This window comes from Falco rusticolus, chromosome 3 (assembly GCF_015220075.1).
Source record: "Falco rusticolus isolate bFalRus1 chromosome 3, bFalRus1.pri, whole genome shotgun sequence".
Lineage (NCBI taxonomy): Eukaryota > Metazoa > Chordata > Aves > Falconiformes > Falconidae > Falco > Falco rusticolus.
In genome coordinates this window covers 50,330,543-50,357,652 of record NC_051189.1, presented here as the reverse complement: position 1 = coordinate 50,357,652, position 27,110 = coordinate 50,330,543, and the positions used below count along the sequence as shown (strand labels likewise).

The 27,110-nt window shown below is 39.6% G+C and overlaps 1 protein-coding gene across 4 annotated transcripts in view; it reads left to right on the top strand.

Annotated features, from left to right (window-relative positions):
• The window catches only part of SPIDR (scaffold protein involved in DNA repair), a 209,370-nt gene that overhangs the window by 131,194 nt on the left and 51,066 nt on the right, over nt 1-27,110 (top strand). For all 4 annotated transcript variants that reach the window (XM_037379017.1, XM_037379016.1, XM_037379019.1 and 1 more), the window contains exons 9-10: nt 3,774-3,984; nt 6,090-6,340. In XM_037379017.1, the coding sequence (XP_037234914.1) occupies nt 3,774-3,984; nt 6,090-6,340 (462 nt within the window). The remainder of the gene's footprint in view (nt 1-3,773; nt 3,985-6,089; nt 6,341-27,110) is intronic.

Genomic DNA, 27,110 nt, shown 5'->3' with positions numbered 1-27,110 from the left:
AGCGTGTGGTTTGTGAGCTAGCTGCTGCCATAGAGTCACAGCTTCTGCTGCCTGAGCCCGTGGATGGGCTGCGCGGGGCAGACCGCAGTGCGAACCTGCTGATGGTTCAGCGGCAGGATTAAGCCCCTGCCTCAAGCTGAAACTTCAGCTGCTTTACACTGTGGCGTGCTGTAAATTTCTGCAGTGTTTTGTATCTCAAATGGTGATAGACTATGATTAACAGAGAAGTAGGCAAGGACATCTGCTTCTACTTTGCCAGATAGCCATTTCATCATAGGGGGGAGGAAGAGAAAAAGCAAGCTACATCCTTGGAGAGAGAAGCAAGCTGCTGCTGGAAAAGAAAAAAAATAACATTATTGCCTCATGTTTCTTTAGCATGTGACCAGTTACGGCAATTGCTGATTGTCTACATACCAGGAAAAAAAATGCCCTGTAGTATAAAAAGTTCAGGTCATTACAGACGACCTTTCCTCCAAAGGCAGTTATTAACGAAGTTGATTACTAATCCAACATTTCAGTATACTTTGCTGAGTGATAAGAAAATCAGAGAGTACAAGAGGTGGTGGTGGGTTTTTTAAGTTTATAGTGAACTTTATTTTCTTTCCATTGTCTCTGTGTGATTTGCTGAATGAAATGATGTCTCTCATTCTTTGAAAATAAGCTTTAAAATATAACGAAGCAGATAGAAGAAATTTAAGAGAGGTTACAGAAGACTTGAAATGCCCATTTAACACTTTATCTGTTAAGAGGATGCTACAGAGTGTACTTTCTATCCTCCAGAGTAGGGCTGCCTCTGGCTGTAAAGAATCTGCAGCTGTTCCAGCTGCAGAAGGTTGATGTGACCCATTACGGTGTCTTGGTCACAGGGCCAATACTGCAGGGATTGCTTGGGGAAGTGATTTTTTGTTTCCCCCTAACTGTTCCAGCTTGATAGGCTTTCTTTGTCCTCGTCTGTACCTTTCGAGCAGACAAAAAGAATTAAGGCGTATGTGTGTGTTTCTAACATGGTTGCCTTCGTCGCAAAGAGAACAGTATGAGCAATGTACAATGGCAATGCAGAGTTTTCTGCCATGATGGTGATCAAAATTCCCATCCTGCAGAACTTGTTTGAGCTGAGCAATACTAGGAAGAACTCCTGGAACGGGTCAGAGGTTTCCATTCAATTAATTCATATTATATTAGTAATTCTTTTCTTCATATTGAAGACTATACATATAAAAACTTGGGAAGCATATATATAGATATAATACAATATAATTATTATATATTATATAGGGAGAGTATACATTGTTTTATGTATTATTTATATCTGTATATAAATGTAAAGTATTTCCAATCGTGAGTTTATTACAAACTTTTTTCTTATTTCTTTTATTTCAATTCATTGCTATTTCTATTTATTGCTGGTCCCTTTCATTTCTTGTTGGGAGGAATCTGTCCATTGAGAAATAGGGAAGATTTAAGTAGACTCCTATGATTATTCCTCTGACCTAGCTGAAGAGTTACTGCTAAGTCTGTGGACACCTATGCACATCTAAAACAAATGATTACTTAAGGAGAGTGGTTTTAGTGAACTCATTGCAGGTAAGAAATGGGAAGCTTCTCCTGAAAGTGTATACATGTCCCCTTTCTTGCTTGTGGAAATGCCAAGTAGCCATTAATTTATGCCTTACTTATGTAAAAATACGATGGAAACTGAGCTGAGAAAGCTCTTAGTAGTTATAAAAGTACTCGAGGCATGGAATACATAGGCATAGCAAAACCCTGGTACACGTAATTTGGGTATCAGTAAAACCTACCTGCCTCAAAAAAAATAAAATAGCTGATCACATATCTGCACAGGAAAATAAAAATAAAACCATAAACCTCAGAGTTCCTGCGAATGATTTGCTACTAACGTCAGTATTTTTTTAGAGAATGAGATGATTTAGATCAAGCAAACATTCTTCTGACATTAGTGACGTAACAGTCTCGTGTTCAGATAGATTTCCTGTTTACTTTGGGTCTGAACACAGACTTCTGAAAAAAGTAGGTGCTAAAATTTTCATTCCACATCTGCATATGAAGACAGCCCAAACTGTTCTGAGATCTGTAGCAAACTTTATATACGTTTTTGTTCTTTAGAAAAAAGGGGGTAGTGACAGTTTAAAAATCTCATAAGATCAGAGATGTCTTAGTTTGTCTGACCAAACTAATTCCTTGGGTTTAATCCTGTAATGCAGAAAATTACCAGGCAATGTCAATTTGGCAGCCTAGTAAGCTACTGTCATGCTTCTCTTAACTGGGACCTTTGTTAGCAAATTCACCTGGAGTCAAGGGACTCAGTGTCCCATAGGGATGAACTACCTCTCACTTAGATCCAAAAAGCTCACAGATGGCACTAAGGCATCATGGTGAAGTTCAGTACTTAGTTTTATGTTGTAACTTTTCACAAATTTTTATTTCAAATCGTAATTGCTGCAGCTCTTCCTATGCTTTTGAAAATATGAATGCATTAATTTCTGTGTAGCTATCTACTCTCTAGGGAATGAAGGGGTCTGTTTTATAACAGACCATGGTCAAGGTCTTGTATGGACTGAGATCAGAAATAAGTATTTTGAATGGGCTTGTTTTGGTTTGGTTTGGTTTTTAACTTTCATTGGTTGCCTTTTGGCAGACAGTGTCATAGAGGTGAAAACTTGCTTCATCTCCGTAGTAGTTGAGCAGTCTCGAGACTGAAGTCCTGAGGTTACTTCTGAACTCAGGTCAGCTCAGCTTTGCTGCCAAGGCAGGAGGCCTTGTTTTACTCCCAAGCGATAAAATCTAATAGTAGAAAAACACAGCCTGTAATAAAGTCACTAAGTGAATTTTGTTTCTGTTTTGATGGTCTCTAGAAAATGAGATTGCTGATTGTTTTTGTTAGCTGACTTCATTGGGTTTGTATCCTGTGAGTATAAAAAGCATATTTCTAAGTGTATGACGGTGATACTAGCACATGAAAAAATCCCAACATCGAGACATGCTTTGACATTAAATTATTGCGTATTTAGAGGTTCTGTAACCATTACCTTAATCTGTTAGATTAAGCAAGAAATTGCTGCATATGAAGCTGTTTGGGAATTTACATTGGCACTAGAAACCAAAACTGGGTCTTGGAGAGCACTTTTATGGCAGCAGCAAACACACAGGCAAAATAATACACAGCATATCATAGGAAAAACATAAGATTTGGCTTTTAGAAAAAGAGACGAAAAAGAGCGGAAAGAACAGCGTGGTGCTGGCTGCAGTGAGAATGGCTTTGGGTTGGTGGGAAACGCTCACCAGATGTCCTGGTCTGCCAGGGCCAGGCTGGGTCCAGCAGGGCCAGTGTTCTGAATTAGCACAGAACAGGACTGATAACTTTCATCCATGGCTTTTACCTCAGTAGCTGTATGCAAGGGTTCCTGGTGCTCTTGGTTCTGTGCTGACAATGTGGAGACACCGAGAATCATTTGTGTGAAGCCAGATGGGGTTCAGGGGCTCATCAGCTCAGCCCCCTCCCAGGCGTCAGTTGTCCCTGCACACAGTGAAGTTCCACTCGCCCAGGGCTATGCCTGAGGTGGTAGGGCTGACCCAAGCTGAACATGTCCACGGGCAGGGTTGTTTGCAATTTGGGCAACACACCTTTGAGTGTTTTAGTGGTAACTATAGAAAAAATGGGAGAGAAATACAACACAACACACATTTTAAAATAGTGCTTATTGGTAGTTTTACCTTGTAATGGATCTGATGCCACTTAAATTATTTTTTTCCAGGCAAAAACTGCTGCTCAGAAATGCAGATGTTCCTGTTATCATGAATACGTATTTTAGTCAGAAGGTGCTACTTAGTGAACATTCAGAAACAAGAGAGAAGACAAGTGGTTTTACAAAGATGCTTATTAAGAAGAATATTATATCTTTGGCACAGAAGTTCAAACTAGATGACCTTGATGATGAGTTACACCAGGAATCTTCAGATCATCAGGTAAGGTCCATTTGGTTCACAGTTTAGCACGTAGCAAGAAGTCGGTGAGCAGATGTTTGGAAATTGTAACAGAAATTCTAGATTACTGACCTGTTCAGTTTCCCCTTTCATTTAGCCAAGGCTGAATAATATGCTGTGTTTATTTTAATAATATTTTCTTAACGGAGGCTTTTGGCCTATTCAAATGCTGAACTGCTGTGAGGTTATTGTGCTGCAGTCTCACTACTGTGCTAAATTGTATCTTGGTTTTTCATTGATTTTTCTCTTATTCTTTGTAGCTGAAGAGCTGAACATTATTTGAAGTAAAAATCTGTTTTCTGCTAACTCACTCAAGATATTATTTTAAATAAACATTCCCTTTTCCCACTCCTATTTTTTAACTCATTTCCTAATCAATCCTATAATTTCTTTCAAGCATCAATTGGTACCACCACCACCCTTTCCCACCCCTTCAATTTGTTTTCTTTCCTGTTTTGGCTTGGTTTATATTAAAATGACTACTAATTGTGCATGTCTAGCTGTGGGTGTACAAGCTGAGGTGTTTAGCTGAAGAGCTGAACATTATTTGAAGTAAAAATCTGTTTTCTGCTAACTTACTCAAGATATTATTTTAAATAAACATTCCCTTTTCCCACTCCTATTTTTTAACTCATTTCCTAATCAATCCTATAATTTCTTTCAAGCATCAATTGGTACCACCACCACCCTTTCCCACCCCTTCAATTTGTTTTCTTTCCTGTTTTGGCTTGGTTTATATTAAAATGACTACTAATTGTGCATGTCTAGCTGTGGGTGTACAAGCTGAGGTGTTTTAAGGGATCTGGTTTTCTGATAGTCTGTGCCAGCATTTTCTGAAAGCAAGGCTCTTGTAAAAGCTTTATATTGGCCAGCCAAAATAATTCTTAATATTTGAGAAGTTTGGCCCTACAAGTTTGATGAACAACACTGAGTGTCAGCATTTTGTATTTGCCTTATATACAATTCCCATTATAGGCCTGGGAATTAAAAAATTACATAACTCAAATCCTGATCTCCTTCCTCGCTTCAGTGCTACCTTGTAAGAAGCTTCTACTATGGCATTCAAAAACCAGAACAATTTACTTGTTCCCCTCATGGTTCCTAAGAAAAAAATTCACTTCATTTAAAACTCAGTAGACAATTTTTATTGGAACCGCTTTGTAGACAAAGGGTAGTGTCCTATCACGATTTTCTTTGAAATACTGCAAATTTTCCTTCTCTACTGGTGAATAATACTTATGGCACAGCCTGTAATACTCTGAAAACCTTTCTTGGCACCTAGCTTTTTATAAAAACAAGTTTCATTGTAGAAATAGAAATTTGATTCATGCTTGGAAAGAGCATGCATATATATATATAAATATATATATAATTTTAGTCTATACTTGCATGCATTTTCTACTAAGATATTTATTTAAAAAATAAAATAAATGAAATTACTTGTTTAGATTAAAGCAATATGTAGCATAATTTTATTCATAAAATTTATTTTGAAAGTTTGGAAGATTTTATTCTTAAAATATGTTTTGGAAGTAGTGGAAGAATAAATTAAGGTTTGTACTTTTGAAGTTTTATACTTTTCATTAATCATCTAATTCTTTTACATTGAAACATTTTACATTGAAATGTGTAAGTTGAGGACTAACTTTATTGTCCTATAAAAGTAGGCAACTGTTCATTTTCAACTTAATCTGAAAGTCCGTAAGCATTCAAGGTGGATTTAACCCCTTTTTTAGAAGAGGAAGGAACAGAACATCAAAGAACTAAAAAATGAAACTCAATTCAAAGGGAAGAATCATAAATACTAATATCAGTTCTGTTTTCCTGCTAGTGTCACCCTCATCGCTCATTAATTGATTTAGCTCAGTCCAGAGCACCAGTTAAATACAGGAGAGCACTCTTCTGAGTGTTCATTAAAAATCCACAATAAATGCTGGCCATTAGTCTGTAAGTTAGTTTACGTGCTGTAAGTATTTTGAAAGTGATTTTGCACTTCTTGCAGTCATTTTTTATGCTGAAGTTTTACTAACACTAAATAGTTTCAAGGTCCCCTGAAATGTTTCTGTTTATGGGATTTCCTTCACCAGGTTGCTTGCGCTCCACAAATCCCTAACAACTGTGATTCGAAACAGCATCCCTTAGCACAGAGTGCTGTTAATGATTCTCTGCTTGAAATGGTGGAAAGCCAGGGAGCAGTGGGATGGAGAGAAGTGCAGGTGCGAGTCATTATCCAAAGGGTGTACTGTTTGCCTGCAAGAGAAGCTTACAGAAGCCACGTTCAGGGAAACAAGCCTCTTTGTGCAACACCCGTCATAAATTCAGATCCACCGAACGTTAGGTGAGTAATAAGATGCATGGGAATTTTCCTGTTGAGGCTGTGATATACGAGAAACCAAAGAGGAGGGAGTTTGGAAATGTCATTCTTGTCAGCTCACAGGGAATAAGCACTGTCAGCAAGGCCCAGGGCTCTGGATGGAAGTGGTGTGGTTTTTTAATAGGTATAGTGTGACACAGAAGCAGTCTTGCCCAGAGGAGGGGAAGGATCTGTCTGTAGTTCATGTCACCAACAGGCTTTTCTAAAATGAGGATTTTTGCACAGATGCCACTGGAGAAACATAGGTGTACACATGCAAACTTCCATTGTGAAGCCACTGGAGAAAGCTCTTGTTGACTTCTGGTAATCTGGAGGTCACAGCAGTTCAGCTTCTGTGCAGTAAAAAGTGATCTGGTTTCAAAACATTATCAGCAATGCAGAAATCTTATGTGCAAAACCCGTGGAGCATACAGCATTAGACAAAAGGTTTTACCCTCTGCATCCTAACAGTGGTCTGTTTTCAGTGTAGGGAATCAAGAATGGGACCTTGTTCTCATAAGTACAAAAGCTGTGCCAGACATTTTCCCTTCTGACCAGTACTGAACTGTTGGATCCTTTCCTTTTATGATCCTTGAAGTTTGAGACCAAAGACTGATTTCAAAGTCTTTCTCAGCAACTCTGGGTCTGAGATCACTGTGTCTATTATTGAATTTCCTTCCTCTGGTTTTGCACTAACTTTTGGTTCATGCTGGCTTAAAATTTTGGAAGGTAAGATACATTTGATTTTGTTTTCACTCAGGAAGCTTATTAATGTGAGTTGCAGTGGCAGAACTTATATAAAGCTGCTAAGTTCAGCCTTTCAGGACATGAGGAGATCTCTTTTCCTGCAGTTTAGGACCTGAATGGAGATATGCAATTAGTTTAAAAGGTCCCGTTGAGAACTCTCCAGGTGTGATTTGCAGTAGGCTTTGAAGGGATTCTTCAAAGGTTTGAAGAATTTGAGTTCCTCTAAGCCACCCTGCTGGTGGATAGTAGCATGCTCACGGGTCCTTCTTCCTGAGCTTTTGGAGTATCAGAATTCTCCCAGTTCTTGCTACCTTGTAAGCCACTGGATAGTTCACAGCGCTCATTGATCAATAAAATTACTCCAGGAGGAATTGAGGAAGATTGTTCTTTCCTAAAATGCAAGCTTGGTCATCACCCACAGGAAAGTGATTACCAACAGCCTTGTCCCCAACATTTTTTTTAAAATCCTTTGCATATAATAGTTATATTGACCTTAACATGCATTATTTTTTAAAAAAAGTAATTGATACATCTTGTTGTTTGAGCTCATTGCTTTATATTTAATTAATTCTTGCTAGATTATATATTTTTTTAAAAAGTGAGAGGAAAAGTACTTTAGCAGTCCCACATCAATACATGATTTTGAGGACAGCATAGATTTTCTTCCAGAGGGCTATGTTTGATCAGAAATCAGGTAGCTGATAGTCTGTTCTTCAAGCTCATTTTTAACAACATCAATTCTAGCAGAGTTCAAATGATAATACTGTCTCCATATTTCCTTCCCAACTTTTAACCAAAAGTATACTTAACTTTCAGTCACACAGTTTGAGGCAGTTAACCTGCCTGAGCCCACACCCTTCACAGGAATGGGGTGAAAGAAAACAGAAATCTCAGATTGCACGTCTTATGTCAAACTTGAGATAGAAATAAAATAAAAAGTGAGAGTCCATTGCCTCTGAGTACATGCTATAGTTGCGTATTCTCACATGCAGTTGTTAAACTGGCCTCTTGGGAGTTCAAGTGTTATAGATGTCCCTGCTCACAAAAGAGCTTGGTTGTTGTTGTTATTTGCAGCTATCAGACAGTCTTTTGGACCCTGAAGAGAAAAATCAACTTACTTTCTCTTTTGCAAAGAAGAAAACTAATGCTTCTTTTAAAGACAGGAATGGAAAACACCTCATACTGCTTTATCAGCTGCTATTTTCATGGCTGATAAGTATCCACATGGGACTTTTCTTCTCTATCAAAAATGTCTGTGTCTGTCACCTGATAATGAGCAAAAGGGTCCAATGCTCTTTGGCAGTTCTTTAAACCAACTGATGGCTCATTCTTTCGTAATGAAAAACTCTCTTTTTTTCTTTCTGAACTTCTTTTAGTAAAGTAAAATTGCTATGAAAGCAATGTTTGTGTTTTATCAGGCAAGATGTGTTAGACAACTCATTGTTTTGTAAACAACAGTTAATTGATTTGTATTTTAGACGGGCTGTTTTATTGTGTATCTTCTTTTGCAGCACTCCACAATAACCTACATGTTGCCACAGGGAAGCATTAAAAACCACAGTAAGCTGAAAAGAGGCAGGAAATTAAATGTGGAGCAAGGGAAGTGACACATTTTGTTCAAGGCATCCAGTTTCTAGAAAGAGTGGCAGACTGTGGAGAAACCTCTATTTTCATTGTAAGGAAATGGATTCATTTCATTGGTTAAAACGAACACCGGTAAAGCATAGAAATTAGAGTAATGCCTATATGCATCCGGGTTTATTATTCATAAATACAGATATACAGAATATGGCCTTTTGCTGACAGAAAAATGGATATGTCCGATGGGTTTAGATATGCTTAGCTGAAGTATCTGAAGTATTTTCCGAGGGCACTGAAAATTCAGTACAGAGACTGAGATTTTTTCCAGCTTCTGTTGTACGTAAATTGGACCCGTGTTCCCTGCATTACTGTCGAATCATTTGCCTTTCCCCCTGTAATCAATTGCTCTCTCAAATGGAATTTTCATGCTGAAGGAGTTTCATTGGGGGGAAAAAAAAAGAAGAAAATATGACTCGCCATGACTGTCTGCCCATTTCCAGCATTCCTGGCATACTTTTTGCCACTTTTTCCCCTCTGATGAGAGAGATACTTTTGCTAATAACACAACACATGTTTGTCTAAAGCCGATTATTTTGCCTTTGTTTTGAAAAATGCCTGGCTTACATGTGCAAGGACCCCAAAGAGACTCCTGTCAACCTGAGGAGCTCACTGGCACTGAGGTGTCTGACTCACTGCGTCGGCCTTGTACTTTGTGTTCCTGGGATAAAGCAGTGTATAATTTGGATTTTGCTCTTGCCAGTATCTGTTTGTTTTGAGCAGGCCACGTGAGTGCAGTAAAAAATAAAGTTGGTCAGTTTTATGCCTTAAAGGACAGGGCCGGTTGTGTGGTAGTGGGTGAAACTAAAATAGATGCATTTTTAGGACTATTAGGCTGTTAAACTGGTCAGAGCACTCAAAAGATTTGGGTGAGGAGGCTCGAGAGAGAAGAGTGTTTTCTATTAAGAAGCAAGAGCTAACCACTGCTAATACAAAACAATGCTAGCTATAACTGTGAAATCCACATTTTAAAATCTTTGTGAGTGACTACAGAAATTTTCCATTCGCTTCTCTTGGCTTATGTTTTGACCTCCTTCCTACCTGAACATTAGCACTCTAAGCCTACTACAACTCTTTATTCCAAGAACAAAAGAAAACCAGTACATTTACTTGAAAATATAATGTGATCTGCCTCTGTGCGCTGGTCAGCAATAGTTCTTTTGGTTTTGCTCTTGATTTTGTTTTGCATTTGCCAGATCTTAGAGCAGTGGAAAGGCCTGCTACCATGCAAGCAGGACCCTTGGGGAGCAAAATATTTAGAAGAGCCAAGGATTTGTTTGAGTGGCTGGAAGAAATAGAACTATGGGGAAAGTCGCATTTCTCTGTCTGAGCAGGCCCCAGAAACATGACAGTCAGTTGCTGGGATTCATTATGCTCTAGAAAGTTGTTGCAAGTTTCTGAGTAGTCTTTTCCTACGTAATTCGGTGTAAAACAGTTTTATTGGTAAGTGGTAATACTGCAAAACTAATTCATTTCAAAGTTGGATTTCCCTTTTATCCTCTTTTTTTTCATCTGATGATCTTTGCTGTTTATCTTAACATAAATCTAGTCAACGGGTTAACCTGTCTGGCAGCATACACAACTAAAAGTGGTGTGTCAGGTGCTGCAACTAGCATTCCAAGTAGGTGGACTAATATATTGAAAAGTCACCCTTATGGTATGGAAAACCTAGCTGAAATTTTATAAAGTGTATTGAAACAACAACAACAACAAAAAAGAACCCTGTAGATCTTCTTATTTGAAAAGATTCCAGATTGGAAAGGACTGTCATGAAAGATACATATTCACAGATGCTAACATCTGTCAGAATGTTTCTTGTGGCTGACTTAAATCTGTTTACAGCATTCCATTTGTTTTTTGTGCTTTTTCAACAAAACATTTTAAATTGAATGGTCATAAATGCAAGTTTTTTAAAATTACATTATATTTCTGGGATGTGATTTTTCAAGTGGGAAATAAACAGGAAATAGGTAACTGAAGTGCAGTAGAGAGTACTGTGTAAGCTAGAAGTTTGCTCTGATTTTCCCTTTTCAGATCCTTCTCAGAAGTGAAGATATGTGCTTTTAATATTCTTGCAAAGTAGTCTAATTGCTACTTGACAGACTTGTAATAATTCTAACAGCTGTGGTTCAAGATCTAGTAACCTGTTTCTGCTTTGAAGGAGTTTTTTTGTTTGGTTGGTTAGTTTTTTGTTATTCACAGTTAAGACTCCCTGGCACTTGGATTATTCCCTTTTGCCTCCACCCTGCTCTGTTTGTAGTTCTCAAACCGGAGCCACCAAAACAGAGAGGAAGGACAAAAGACTGTTGGAAAAACAGTTTGGGTATCACATTGTCTACTGAAATGTTAAATTATATATTTAACACTGTAGCTTTCTCATGCTGTTGCCCAGATAGCCCAGAAAGTGTTTTCCCTGCTGCTGCAGACGGATAGATAGAACTTGGGCTTCTTCCAGTGCCACTGTAGTACAACAATTTGTTAATTTGACATTACTGTTTATTTTTCAGTGCTAAATATTTACATGATCTTATTCTGTCCAAGGCCAAGGTGAAAGCACTGTTATCTGATATACTCTGTACAAATTAAAAAAAAAAGGACCCTTCAACATACACTACTGTTTTTCAGCCCTGCGCTGGGAATAGACAATTAAACAATTTGCCATCGTTCTAAAGTATATCAAGGCAGTGGTAAAAGCTGCTGATGTAGAAAAGAGTCTCAGGAAGACAGTAGCCAGCATAGACCACCAGTGTGACAGGGATTCAGTCTCTTTGGAAAGCAAATGGGCAGGACACAACACTGTGTATGCAGGCTTCCGTATGTGTCTAGCAAAAAGGAGACACTGGTTGCTAGCTTGTATTTCCTCCATACTCAAGTGCTTAGACTGATCAGTAAAGTGCCCATATGTTCACAGAAGATAGTCGCCGCCCACCGAAGACTTCTGTTGGTCAAGAAGGAGCTCTGCTTACTATGTATTCCCCGTGACAGAGAAATTGCGGAGATATGTAAATAACAGAGAGACAGATAAATGGTATAGAAGCATCATTATGTGGAGCTGTGTATTCGCCACCACATACCTTGTAACCATACCTTTTCACACCTCCCACATCTGATGATTGCATACAGGGCTTTAGAAAGCTGGGGAAGCCTTATTGCACCTCGAGACCTCATTTCCCACTGCTGTTTTATGGCTGTATCCACCCAACTGATTGTTTTCAGGGGAATATGTAAATGGGAGGAATGGGAAGAACAATGTAGTCCCCTGTATGTTATCCTATAGTGAAGACCAGCCTAGGCAGTAGAAAGTAATTTGAAAAGGTGATTTTCCAGCCCTAGAGCAACAATCAAGGTATGTGCTGTTGTAGGTTGTGTGGTTTAAACAAGGAATAGTAATTTTCCAGCACCTGTTATTTGTCAAGAATTATTCTAAGATGACCTATGTAAAAGGTATGGAATCTTCCCCTTGATTTTGACCTTTCTTCCTTGTGAATTTTTGTATCTCTGAAAGTTATGTCGATGACACAACTGAAAGCAGAAATCCTCCGTGTGTGTTTTACACCTCTACCTTTCACTGACCACATGACTTCAGTCCTGACCTGAAGGAAGTGTTCAAGTCATGCTGGAGCTCTCAAAAACTTTTGTAAAAGCCAGAATCTGTCTCTGGGATTTGTTTTTCTGCCACTGTGTTACAGAAGGCAAGGACCATGAACACTGATAAATGTTACAAATGCCTAGATGGACACACACTGAGCTAGCAGTTGGGAGAGAAATGTAACTGCCCAAATACTGCCCATAATTTCTGTGCAACTTGGGCAGGTACACTCTCTTTGTGTGCATAGTCTTAACTATCTGCATAGATCAGTAGATGTGCAAAGAAACATCAGCATAGCTTTAATGCAACAGTGGGTTTCTGTAAAGGTAGATTCTTAGAAATAACTTTTTGTCATAAGCTTTGTAAAAGTTTCACTTTGGATATAACAAATCAATAGTCCTTGGAAAGGTGTTATACTCTTTTGGGAAGAAGGAGGTCTGTTATCACAAAGGCTACAGAGTCAAGAATATACAGTCCTATGTGGTTCTGAAATTATGGGCACACTGTAGTAATTAAGACAAGACAGACTTGGGAAGGGACAATATTGCTAGGACATAGCGCATTTGTATCTTAAGCTTTTATACACCTTCTTTTATAGAATACAAAAGATTAAAATACAGCAAACAAAACGAATAAAATAAAGCTCCTCAGAAAAGACAGTCTCAATTAGTTTTTTTCAGTAAGCATTGTGGTTGAAAATTGGTATGTAACTTATAAATGCACTTAAAAGTTATCTTATGCTCACATGTCAGTCCTGGGTGGCTGCAGTGCCTGCTGGTTTTGTTCCATTTCTTGCAGCCTAAAGCAGTCACCAACACCACGCTGGGTGGGGATCCGCTACGGGCTGTGCTGAAATCCTCAAACTCATTTCAGTTAATGCCTCAGCCCCTCTTTGGCTAAAGGGGGCTTCACTGGGTCTGGCAAAGAACACACTCCTCAAACAAGAAAAGTGGTGAGCAAAAGCCTGGGGTGAACTTACCGTGTATTGCACTTCACAGCGTAACGGCTCAAGTGGAATGGTAGTTAAGAGAGATCTAGTTGGGTTTGTAATTTTTGTCCTGCAGTAAAAGGAAACTATTCACCTGATGCATACCGCCCCATATATGTTCAAAATGGTTTTGTAACTCACTGAATTTAGATACTTGTTTTGAGGCCTGTGTTTGGCTGCAGTGTGAGCTCCTCTGGACAGCATGCTTTGCAAGTGCTTAAGGCTAGGACTGAATGTGAAATATATTTCAGAGAGGTTTCACATGTAAATGGACCAGGAATGATGTCATGAAGTTGCAGAGTGTAATTTTTGGTGATGTTTGTAACGTGGGCTGTGTTTCATTCCATATCACATGATAACAGGATTTTATATGCATACTTTTAAAATTATTTCTCTGTATCAGTTGTTTCCCAGGTCTGGCACTCTTACTTTTCATGCTATGCCAGTCATTGAGAAGGATCTCACAGAAGCAGCTTCTGCCCTTCTGGAGGTGCTAATCTGAGCCATCAGGCAGTTACCACCAGCCAACTGTAAATATCTTTGTGCAGCTGCTTACTCCTACTCAGAGGCACTTACTGATCTGTGCAACCCGTGCAAGGGCTACATCTGAAAGCTGTCTTCATATGGCCACCTGGGAGTGGGGTGAGGGTACTGATCGCTCCCACCAGCCTTCCTTGTGTCTGTAGCAGTGGAAGGAAGGAGGCAGAGATGGAAGTGAAAGCAGCAGGTAGGCTCTCCCTGGCTTTGTGCTGGGTCCTCTGCTCGGGAGGTTTTTGTCCACTTTCACATACACACGAATGTGGATAGCAGGTAGGAGTGAAGGTGCAGTGAAGTCTCTCCAGTGTTTCCACCTTCCATGCGTTTGTACTGCTATTTGACACTTGGAACTTGTGCTGTCACTGCATCATCCTGTCTTGTCTTCTCCTGTCATCCTTACCTAGGAAGATGGCTTTAAGGAAATGATTATAAAAGTATAAAATTATTCCATATTTCTCAGTAGTTTCTCAACAATTCTTGACCAAGGGCAGCCACATACTTGGGAGTGCCTGCCTGGCAGGTGGGCTATAGTCCCTTCTACAGCTGTGCAGTCATGGTTCCTATTCAGCACGTGCTGCAGGAACTCCACCAGCAAGGAGACATTTGCTTCTCTTTCTGAGTGAGTGAACAGGGGAACTGCAAGGAGTGCATCATTAATGAGGTGGCATAAGAGATTGCACTGGAGTTCCAGCTTCACGGAGGTGGAAAGTGTAGTTGGGGTCATGGAAGTAGATTCCCAGGTGTGGGAGTGTGTGGTAGGTTGTGGGAGAAGGAAGCAATGTGTGGAGCTGAGGTCCTCATATAAGGGACATGAGAGTGGTCATAAGGCATTAAAATACCATTTTGTGTGAGTTACCTTTCTGTCTGCCCATTAGTTTCCCTTGAGCCCATGTAGTTCCTGCTATGGATATCCTCTCTGAGGCAGCAGCTTTCCCCACTATTGAACTCAAATATGGCCTAGTCATGACATCTACAGATGTTCTTGTCTTTGTCCTATAACGATGACATTATGCATTTTCCCCTGCCTCTGAACAAATGCCAAAATTTGTAAATTCTGTTTGACATGAGGAAAAATGTGCAAGGAAATCAATTTGATTGGAACAAGTTGTGTCACATCTTCAATACAGAGCTATGAATTGGCTGCCTATAGTGACATAATGTAAAAGGGAAGCGGAAGAGCTCGTTAGCAAAAACATTCAGTGCCTGATCTTTGCAGTGTTTTTAATGTCTTTATTTCTGTTTAATTGTAAGTGTGCATTTCCTTTGCAAGGGAGCTGAAAACTGCCAAAACTTTCCTGTTGCAACCTGGGTTGTTTAGTTATGGTTAAAAATATCTGTGATAGTAGCTCATCTATACCTCAGTGCTTCTGTGTATCTGAGTCATCATCTGTATTTGGACTGCCAGGATTTGGGGGAGAATAGTAGGAATAACATCCTGAGAAAACAGGTATTTGAAGTGGATGCTTCAATAATCAGGAAAACTGGTGGCTCTCAGACTCTTTGCACTTCAACACTGTAAGTGGGGAAGGACTCTGCTATGGTGGTGGATTTGTAAGAAATGAGTTAGAAATCAGGTTATATACACCGTGGAGAAGGGGAGAACTCGAAGCAAAAAGAAGTCCCACCTCTGATTTAGAGGTTGTAACTTCAGCAAATCAACAATCTGCAACGAGATATTTATTTTTAAATGCTACAAAGGGTTGCATGATGTTGGATAACATCTGTATGTTAGATTTAGGAAACTCCTGCACAGGTGAATAGATTCTGTTGTCAACTTTGTTTGATCCCCATTAAATACATAGAATCTGGATTTGGGGGTGACCCATCTGGTTGCAGTTGCTGTTTGGGTAGTGCAAATCAGGAGAAATTAAAAAGTCATGCATTGAGCAAAAGTATGAGATTGAAGAATCGTGATATTTGGAAATAAGGTTTTTTTCTTATAGATGTATTTTTGTGAGTTTCTAAGATTTTTGAGTGAAGAACCCGAAATTTCCTCTTGATAAGCCTTATGTATAAATGTATTTCCTTTATAAAAGTGAAAAAGAAGAAAAGCTAGGTATGATTCTTACTTATTTGTTGGACTTCAGAAGCTGAGGTTTGAACATACACATCCAGTATTTTGAAATGGAAAAGAAATATAAAAACAGGCAGTACTGTTGCATCCTTTATGTGCTTCTAAAGGAAGCCTCCCTTTTTTCCTTTAAGGTGGACTAATATTCATACAACACTGTCTTGTGACAGTTCTTTGGAACCAGCAAACACGGGACTAGAAGGAATTGTGATTGGCTTAGCAGAGTGGATAGCAAGCCTGACCTCCCAGCAAAGACCTGAAGGGTTTGTCTCTGTCAGAGGTCACTGCTGAAATACATAGAAGCAGACAGTGACAAAGTAACTGTTTTCACGATAAAACCACCTATTTAAAAGTAGCAGATACACAGTCCAATAGTCAAAGAATAATGAAGAATGTGTGTGTGCACAGCATGGTTGAACAAAAATTGCTGAGTGTTGCAGCACTTCAATATATGTTACGTCTGTTTTAGTTAATAAGTTTTAGTCTGAATTTGCAACCCGGGAGTTGCATGCATCCTTTTTTCCCATTGAATAGAAATAGATGTGTTTTTCCTTTTCTGTATATGAACTGGATAAATCTGAGTCTCTTTCTTTTTTCTGCAATTTTGCTTTGTATTTGGCACAATAAAGATATAAATCCTGTAGTATGTTTTGAGAGTGCACAGAAATCTGAAGTATAAAGTGTCATTTCTCTGCATGCATTATTTATTATTTATTACTGAATTCATAACAACAGTACAGCAAAGCAATGTTACAGCAAAACGTGGTAATATATTGTGAGAATCGGGCTGTGTTCAGCTTCAGGGTGGACTAACGTGTTTATGCCTGTAGGTCAGTCCCTTGGTTAATATTTCCTTCCTTTATCCAAGGCATCACTGAAAGCCCAGGGCTTCAGGCTGCCAGGAGGATTTGCTGGGCGAGCTGAGTGGCCACGTGGTTTGTCTCTCCCCCTGCATCCCCCATGCTCAGTGTGTCTCTGCACACGCTGTTCGGTAAACAAACTTTGGAGAACCAGAGCAAGCTGGTTCAGAGCAGCCAGTTCATTCACACAGACCACTTGGAAAGTGATGCCTTTGCGCAGCCTTGACGTACGGGCTGAGGGAAGCAGAGAAGTTAGTATTTATGTTTTCATTAATGCTTTTTATAGCTGCGAGCCAGCTGTAGCTAGTTAACATTAGCCTAGGACATCTATTAGTGTGCAGACCTCTTACGCAGGATAAAGGGCTTCTGATGGAAACAGAGTTGTTACTCATGGTCCTCATGGCTGTGTGTTTACATGAAGGCTGTTTGTGCTGACATAGGATATATATTAGAACAGCATGCACCTTTTTAATGAACAGATTTTCCAGGATTCAAGAGGATTTTGTGTAAAAACTTCTAGTGTCAAAAATCTCAATGTTTTCATCTTTAAATGGCTTATTGCTTGTTTAAAAGCTATTATTTTGAAATAATGCTTTGTAGCTACACAGGTACAAGAAGTATTTTCTATTTAGTTTTTAGGATGAGTCGGGAATAAGCAGTATTGTTGCAAGTCTCGAACACACCAATTTGGACTGCTAAATTTTTTTGCTATGAATGATGTAAGTGGCTGGCAGTAGCACAGGATGGATTGGACCTAGGAGTTTGGCCCAGAGGAATTGATGGCTCAGCTATCCTTCTCTGGTTTCTCCCAGTTCTTGCTTTTTATTCCCGCTCCCCCCCCCCCTTCTTCTGGAAGATCGTTAGTCAGATGGGTATTTAAAAATAAATAACAAAAGCAACTGCAAAACAGAGAATGAGGAAGACACAAGAAGTGCTGTTTTTAGAGCTCCTATGACAAGCACCATGGTCTCTGGTATTTGCGTCAATACAACACTTTCCTTTCCTGGTCAGTCAGTGTTCCCCAAACAACTCTGACAGCTAAGCTTGTCCAGGCAATGGCAGAGGCATCTAAAGAAGTAGGAAATTTTGTCTATCCTCTGCTTTGCATTTCTGTAGAGGGTGTGGAATGAGCTTATTGCTTTCTCACAGCGAATTTAGTCATTTTAATAGTTAAAGCTTTGGAATAGAACATTTCAGGACTGGCTTCCCTCTCAAGTTTTCTTCTCCTGCAGAAGATAGATTGCACTGAAGACCATTGTTGCGACTCCTCTTCTTTCCAGGTCTTTTGCCTCTGCTTGCAGTGTGGTTTACAGAGACTAGAGAAGATTCCTGAGCCATTGTAAAACAGTCTCAGCATGAATTTCCATTCCTGTGATCCTTCTAACAGTCCCACCAATTCTCACTGATGAACTCTTCAAGTGGAGGGGAATTCAAAAAGTTCATTGTAAAAAGCTTTAGTTTGCCTTGTTAAGCCTTGCCACCTCTTGAAAACATTGATTACATCAGCCATCATCATGTCAGAATTATACCTTTATGGTTCACAAAGAGAGGCTTTATAATGCTATTCTTTTTCATCTGTGCATCAGTATCTGTATGTGGAATTGCTTAGTAGCCCCACATGCCAATGTCAACTCACATGGTTGAACTTCTGTCTTGCCAAGACAAAAAATCAAGATTATCTCCCAAAATTGAATCACTTCTAATCTCCTTTTCAGATAAATTTCCTCCACCCATCCATTTAGGTACACCACCCTTAGTGATCCACTTGAAAAGAATGTGACAAGCTCTTGAAAGCCCTGTGAGACTGTGGAAGCACAGCTGTTGAATTATGTGGGTTCATTGCCTACAGCTGTACCCTCAAAATACAGGGTGGGAAAACTTCCATCAGTAGTATCTAGGCTTCCCTACAGGGTGTATTCTGTGATTTGGCCTGGTATTACCTTTCTAAATGTGGGTCAAGGCTCAGTTCATTCCAATTTCGAAGTCAGCTAGTCTTTTGAGGGCCGTAATAATAATTTCTTACTGAGGCAATGTCAAGCTTTGATATGCTCACGTTCTTCCTTTTAATGCAAACCAGCAAAATTGTGCTGGAATGTTTTGCACCATTTGGTAGATCTGCTGGAGGCTTTTGTTCATTGTGATCTGATAGAAAACGTTTTTGTTCATATTTACTCTTCTCCTAAATGCTTCATAAGCATTCTTTATTATGTACATGGAAATGACCTATGTGGTGTCGTCATGTGCTGGCCCTTGGGCTTGTTTTGTATTGACTGTTCTGCTATTCAGGGTCCTTTCTCATTTGTTCCTTGTGTTCTTGTGACTGAAACTAAAATCACTGTGCAAGAATTTAGCTGGAGGAATGTGGAGAATTGGGAAAAACAATTTTATCCAGCAGAGTTTTCCCACAAAGATGGCTGGGACAATCAGCATCATGCTGCTAGCTTTGGATATTGTGTATATCAATGCATCAGATACTGTATTACAGGACTGTGTAGCCTAAAAAGCAATGTCTTTCTCCTCCAAACATTCAGCAAAGGCGTTTTTAGTGTTTTCTCAAAGTCCATGCTTCTGTGACATCTAATTTAATACAGCCAAATTTATCATAACCAGATCCTGCCTAACCAATCCTTTCCCTGAGTCAGTTGCCTGTTCTCTTTAATTTATGGATCTTGCTAGTTTTTCCAGCACACAAAGAACGTGTGTTTGGAGGTAAGGAGGCATTTTTCCTTGGCAGGGCACCTGGTTACAGCATGGATTTTCCTATTCCTGAAATGCTGTGATAATGTAGAATAGTACACAATTATGTCCTGCAATCAAAATCTTTTTGACCAAATCTGGCAGGAGTTTTTGCCTGATTTTTCTGATGGATTTTTCTGATGGCTTGGGGATGGTCTTTTTCTTGTGTGTTCAGTCCATAGCATCCTAATGAGGCATATGATATGTGGGAGGCATGGATTGGAAAGAGATAAAGCTGCAGTTTCTGTCATCAGGCAGTACTGGGTTGACAGCTACTAATTTTATCTAATCTATTTGCCTTATATCTTACTCCTTATGCCAAGTAATTGCCACAAAACTCCCTCCTCTTGGCCCCTTTGCAAAATAGCTTAATGCATCTTTTTTTTTTTTTAATCTACATATCATGTTACTGTATGTCAGATGTCAGAAATAACCATGTCGCCTGCTTAAAAAAAAGAAAAGGGGATGGTTGTCTTGGGGTGCAGATGTACAGATGAAATGGATGCTGGAGAAGAGGGAGCTTTAAGGTGATACTGGAATTGGAGACCTTGTTGGTGTGGTTGGGAAAGCCATCCGTACACACTAAAATATTAATAAAGATAAGAAACCGCAGAAAAAATTAACACTGATATCTGTGGATTATTTACATGGCCTGTTGTTCTGCACACTTACACACACATATTTGTTTCATCCATCTGTTAAAATTTGCTAAAGCATGTGAGCAGTCTAGGCAAACTGCTGCGTATCTCATGCCTAGTCTGATGGGGCACGAACCTGATTAAGGTTTCTAGGTATTTCTGTGGTAATGGGCCTGTGTACCTTATGGCAGAACAGAGAAAAACACTGTCTGTTATTATTCATATGGTGCCACTTAACAATAACAGTTTTTCATTTCTATTTCTATTTGGAAATGCTGAGCTTCCAGACTAATCTGAATTGATGGTCTCTGCTAAAATGTAAATTACAGTATCTATGAACCAATTGCCACTTCATGTTAAGGACTGAAAACTATCAGATGGAAAAAGTTTTTCTATACCAGTGACTTTGACAGTCTCTTAATTATTCCTTTTTTCCCCTCAATTATCAGTGACGTTTAACTACATTTCCTCCACCAGTCAAGTCCCATTTTCTTAATCCCCCACATTTAAACTTTGAAAGCTCAGATGGTTTGTTCTCAGAAGTACCTCTTCTAGTGTATTTGAGCGTGTTCTTGCCATTAGTCAAACTCACAGGTTTTCTTCATCCTGTTGTGAAGAAAGTGTTGGCTGACCAGGCTTTTCTAAGTGGTGAAGGAGAAAGGAAGGTAAGAATGAAGGAGATCCCATACTGGACACTTTAGGTCAAGGATGAAAGTACAGAAAGGTATTGAAATCTTGGGAGAAGCTACAGGCAGTAAGTGAGAGTGATGGTCTTGTTGGTCAGCTTGCCATGGAAGTTGGCAGGATGATAATATGTGAGAGATATGCTGGGGTTAATTCTTTTAATGAGCAAGTGCTCAGTGACACTTCTAGTCCCAGCTCTTCTGGCTTGTGTCTGCTAAACTATCCAGTAAGGGAGTGGGCAAATAAAAAAGAAACCCAAAGCAAGCTCTTTTTATTATGAAATCATGACAATTTTGGTTTTCAACAGTAAAATTATTTTGTTATGCACATCTGAAGGAATTTTGTCTAGCTAAGGATTAGTGCCACAGAGTTGTCGAGTGATAGCTTGTCCAGTATTTTTCCCACTAAATGCTTTTTGAGTCACCTTCCATCTTCTGCTCTTGGTCAAGGGACTAAGGATTTTCTATTCATCTTCATAGCAGCAGCACTCAAATTGGGTATCACAGAGTTCCTGCCAACCCCGCCACTTCTGAGAGCAGGAGAGGGGGAAGACCACCGGCATGTGCTTGTGGAGGAGGCAGGGATGCCGATGCCACAGGGGAGTGGAATGGAGAGGATGGCAGCAGAGGCCAGGGCGGCCACAGGAACATGACCCTGTGGGAGACTGCTGCGCTCGTGGGGCTGGGTGTAGGCACAGGCAGAGAGCAGGAGGCCGGAAAACATGTGGCTCCTGCTGTTGCTGAATCTCATCCTGCCAAGTCTCCATGGAGGCCTCTAGTATGGGTTCAGTAGCTCCTGGCAGCCAAGGGCTCTCTACATTGCTCGTTTGTCCTCTGGCTAGAGCTTGCAAAGCCCAGCTCCATCAACAGCTTATCACGTGCTCTGCTCTTCTCCCTGAAGCTCTCCACTAGCACATGCCCTTTCTCCTTTCCCCTACTTTGTGCACTGCTTAACTTGTGAACTGCGATTTCAGAACACCCTACAGTTTGCTTGGCTTTTTACCATATGTCAGTGCACTCCCTTCCCAAAGAACTAAAAAAGCTATTATTTTTAAGACCTGACAATTAAGGTGATTATAAAATAGCTGGAAGGAGAATGAATTCAGGTTACATCACTGGGACCATGCAACATCTCAGCAAAGACTAGTTCGGCTCAAAACAAACTGTATTTGCAAGCATGTGTAGTGTTTGTGAGCTGGAAGCAACCCCTGCCTGTAGGTAGTCTGGTATTTTCCATTATGAAAAATTCTTGTGATCTTTTATTTGCAAAGCTGTTTCAACTCTATTGTTTGCTGTAGACTTTTGATGTTCAAAGGGGAATGCCCTCAAGGTGGGAAAATGCCTTGTTTCTTTTGGCAGCAGTGCAGCTGACTCTACCATGGAAACAGGTGGGATTGGAAAGGGAGAAGGGGGAGAGACATTAAGAGGTAGTTTCTCCTCCTCCAGCCCAAGAGGTTCATGCCACCCAAGGCAGGAATTATTTCAAGATGCGAGACAGAGAGCTGAGGCAAAGCTCTTTCCAAACCATCCTCCCAGTTAGGGCAATAGACCACACTGGTCCAGCTACCTCTGTAGGGGCATCACATGGTACTTTCCATATGTTTGAAGCAGCAGCTTGGGTAGCACTTACCTATAGCCTTACCCAGGGCTGACAGCTTTCCTTTTACCCAGCAGTGGGACCTACGTGTCCCCTAATTCAAAGGCTAACAGACTGTTCAAGCTACAGACCCTGCTAATACCAACTTTCTTTACCTGTATGTTGAGAAGCACAGGTGAAGAATACTCAAAGGAGATGTAATGCCAGATTTCCTACAGTGCAGAATATATATACTAAAACCCAAATGTGTCATCTGTTGATTTCAGAGTACTTAACCTTACCAACTTCAGATTCCTAATGCAGGAAGTTTTAGTAAGTTTTGTTTATATTTGCCTCATGGATTAAAAGACCCAAAACAACAATGTAGAGTGTGGGGGGTTTATTTGTATATTTATATGTATGAATGATACGTATAAACTGTGTGTGTATTCTTTCTAGACCCTTGTTTTCTCCCAGAGCAGCACAGCCTGTTGCAGTTCTGATTTTTGGATCAGGCTGCTCTTTCCATTTTCTGCTGTTTTGTCATCTATGGATTTCTGCTCTCACAGCACAAACTTGAGATTTCTGTACCAGTCAGTTTGCAGTCAGTATGCTATTTATGAATGGACTTCAAAGTCTTATCTTTCTCTCTGTCCTCAGTTCAGTATTATACAGTAGAAAGAGATGAATATTGCTAAATAGTTACTATTTGTTTGCAGAATTGATGTGGCATGTAAAACAAATAATTGCACATACAAATAGTACTAGTGCTCACAGCTATTTCTCTTGCATACGCAAATAAGGGATTTACACACTTGTAAGGTCATATTTTGCTTACATAAATGATCTTATCTTCTTGCACCTGGTGTAGCATGGTATTCCAAACATTGTGGTGAACATAAAAATGTCAGCACTATATACAAATTATTTTGGCATATAGCATGCAATATATACCACTTGCAGAGCATGTGGAATAGGGCAGTACAGTGATGAGAATTTTATTCAGGAATTTGTAGTTCTTCTGATTGTTTCATGTTTAAAGCAGTTTGTTCATTCTGGATAAATAAAAGTTTTCTCTGAACAAATGATCTCAGCTGGGCTAAGGAGCTGCTTCTCTGAAAGCACGTGAGAGATTAAAAAGAACCTAAAAAAGTAGCATTGGAGGAACAAGGAGAATCCAGGGATGTTGGGCAACGTGGGACCACTTTTTGAGGAGTTCTGCTAAGAACAGAAACACTGCAGCAGTCATTGACACTCTTCCAACAGGCAAGAGCAGAATACATTGTGCAGAGGGTGGGCATGGGACCAGCATGTCCTATTTGCTCTGTGTCGAAAAGGTGTAGAAGACTCTCTAGTTCTTGGATCTGGTGCAGGAAAATAAATCCCTGAATGTGTTAATCTGTGGGAGTAGAAAAAGGAGGAGGAGAAGGAGATGTGGGAAAAGAAGAGGAGGAGGTGAACATTCTTTTTTTATTATTATTGTAGTTTTAAAGGTGTGCCTAGGATTAATTAATGGGGATTGGGTTAAGTGGTAATTGAGTAACAATTTATTAATCGGATAAACATTAATTCTGACCAGATAATGAGGGAGAGTAGGAGAAACTATGTGTTTAAACAAGCGTGGTTTTGGTTGAGAGCTGTCTGTTACTTAGGCAGGCTGGAGGGAGGGGGCTGCTGGACATTGTGGTTTTGCTTTGTTTGTCAAGGAATCGTTCAGTCCCCAGTTTAGCCATTTTTCATGGTGGATTGACCCCGGATTTGACCTCGATTTCTTTTTGTCCCCTCATCTGCTCTCGCAGAGGTTGCTCATGTCTGTGGGTTGCTGGGATTTCCCCACTTTAAAAACACATCTGTCTGTGTTACTCTCTTAAGTTGATACAAAACCACTGGCCAAGAGTGAGTAATTCTTTCAGTTACTTTCTATGAGTAACTGAAGAAACCCTCTTTTGAGTAAAAGAACTTAAAGCTTATATTGGTGTGTTATGAGAGGAGGGAAAGGTGAAGTGACCCCTGTGTGAACATACTTTCCTCTTAATAGAAAAAAACAACAAACTCTTCATCATGTAGGGCTTTTTAAGTCTTGATTACATCATCAGGGTCTTTTTACTGTCTTCATCTTTCCACTTCTTGTAGTTCTGCTAATAATTCTTGAGGTTACTGATAGAGTGACAAAATATAAGAATTGAGATGATTGCATTAAGGATATACTAAAAAAACCACCTTATGATCCAGGTTTTCCTGTTGTAAAAATTTATAACTTGCTTTAAACCAGCATAATGATAGTAATATTAAACATTTCTGATGGTATTGAAAACTAGGAAATGTTTTAAATAGGTTAAGAAAAATTTCAGCTTGCCATTAGCTTGATGGTATAGTCTTAAGGTTGGCTATTTAATAGATTAGGTAAGAAACTGAGGAAAGATATTGCTGTTTGAAGGCTTGAAGTAATGATTCATTTGACGCTTTACATAAATAAGGAATTTTTAACTATGATACATTTATTTAGGTCTAGGTTATTATTTATGAGTTGCTTGACATTCCGAAAACCAGGGAACAAAAGACTCCTTATACATAATTTTAAAAGGTGTGGCAATGAGGTAGGATTATCTGTTTCACTGCGTCATAATATCTTGCTGTTTTGTTAGGGCATTTTAGCCTTTTATTGTTTCCTAGAAGAAATACAGTAAGCCACATACAAATAAGCTTTTCATTTTTAAAAAAAAGACTTAATTTTGGCTGTATTTTAGATATATTAGGCACCAGTTGACTGAGTTCTGAAATCTCCAATAAACTGAAGTGGAATGCAGTATTTTATCATTCATCAGTAAGACGCTGCAATTACTGCACCAACTTTTTTGAACAAATATGTTTAATGTTTGAAGACACATGACTAATAAATACTCCCAGTTTCCCTGAGAAACAGGCAACAGAAACAGGACTAGTGGAACAGTCAAGCAAGTATGGTGTGAGGCTTTATGGTATGGTACTTGAGGCTTTATGATACGGTACTCGAGGCTTTTTGAGAAGGATCAGTCATTTAGCATAGCTCAGTTCCCAGGAAAAGGTAGTTTATTTTCCTCCTGTCGGTTCTGGTTTTGAATTGTTTTGTGCACTCCTCAAAGGCCAAGCTGTATGACATCTTTACATATGGTTGCGGTGGCACACAGTGCTGTGAAACTAATTCTGCCATATATTTCTTGTCTGTTCTTTGGGAAAGTTACATCTTTGGCATATTGTTCCAGCGGACATCTGAGGAGCAAAATTTGCTTTATTGTTACAGACTTTTCTTTTTCAGGTAGGACACCATCATGGTGGTACCACAAAGAGAAATCTTCTAGATATTTGCCTAACATTTCAGGAAAACATATACCTAGGTTTTGCTATACTGATGGTGCCCCAGGATTATTTTTGAGCTACATTGGGGAGTTTATAGGAAATTGCATCAAATCATGGAAGTACTAATGAAACGTTGGTTCTGCCATAATCATGATAAAATTCAGAAAAGCTGCCTCGTCTTTGCAGCCTGACTGGAAGGAGCTACCAGCTTGCTTTCAGAGGTTTGCCCCTTTTGCGCAAACTCTTTTGACTTCAGTCTTGACAAGCAGAGAGGGATCAGGAGGGGAGCACCCTTCCTACAGTGGAGGAGAAGCCTTCTTGAGGAGCCAGAGAAGAGTAGCTTTGGAAATTACTTGCTGCTGGGGAAAGCAATGTACTCTCTGGTGTACCCTTGTGCTCCTATGTTCAGGAACTGCTCCTGGGTTAACTGCACGTTTGCAATAGGTCTGTTTCATGGGGGTCTTACCCTACGGTTGTGGATATCAGGAAGTGTAGATGATGCAGGTTTTATCCTGGAATAATAATGTGAAAGCCATTAATTTAGTGATAATGCAATCCATCTGCATGCTCAGGAAAGCAGGACATGGCATTCGGTCTGTCTTAGCTCAGGAGCCGTTTGGCATGCATAATTTTGTAGGTATAAGGAAGAGGAGGAGGTAAGCTTATATTTTCTTTAGTAATTAAAAAACACATAAGGTTTAAAGTGCAGAAGGGGTGGTGTGCATGTATTTGAATTTTCTATAAAGAAGGTTTGCATCTTTCTTTGGTCAGAGGAGGAAGAGAGCTTTGATATCCATGATCCACATACAGTCAGGCCAGTGTGTTCCTGCTTGTAGAGTTAAAGTAGGGTTCTGCTTTCTGTACACACTGATCAAAACACATCTGATGGATGTTCTTAGGTGTGTGTTCCTGTAGATTTCTCAAACTTAACTTAGACAGATGAGCTACAGTGCCGAGGGCTAAAGCCAGGAGAAAAACTTGTATTCTGCCTTTTGTTACAACAAAGGCCTCAGATCCATCTGCAGGATCACTTCTTTCACCAAGGTGAATAAACTGTGGGGTTTATTTGTTTAAAATTCTGAAATCTTCTGCAAGCAGAGCATGTTTCATATTTAGAGAGATAATCTGCAGATGGGCTTCATCTTTGGATTAAGAGCATTTAAAACATTGTGTCATAAACTGAATTGCAACAAACAGCTTTCAAAGGCTACTGGAGTTCAGTAAGAGGTTTGGGAAGTGACCAGTAGTTATGTATTACATCAGGTGTTGTAATAAGTATCGTTACCCTTGTAAGTATTTTCACTTCCTCTGTAATACTAAATCTAAGTGCAAGTGTACGTAGGACCCAAATAATTA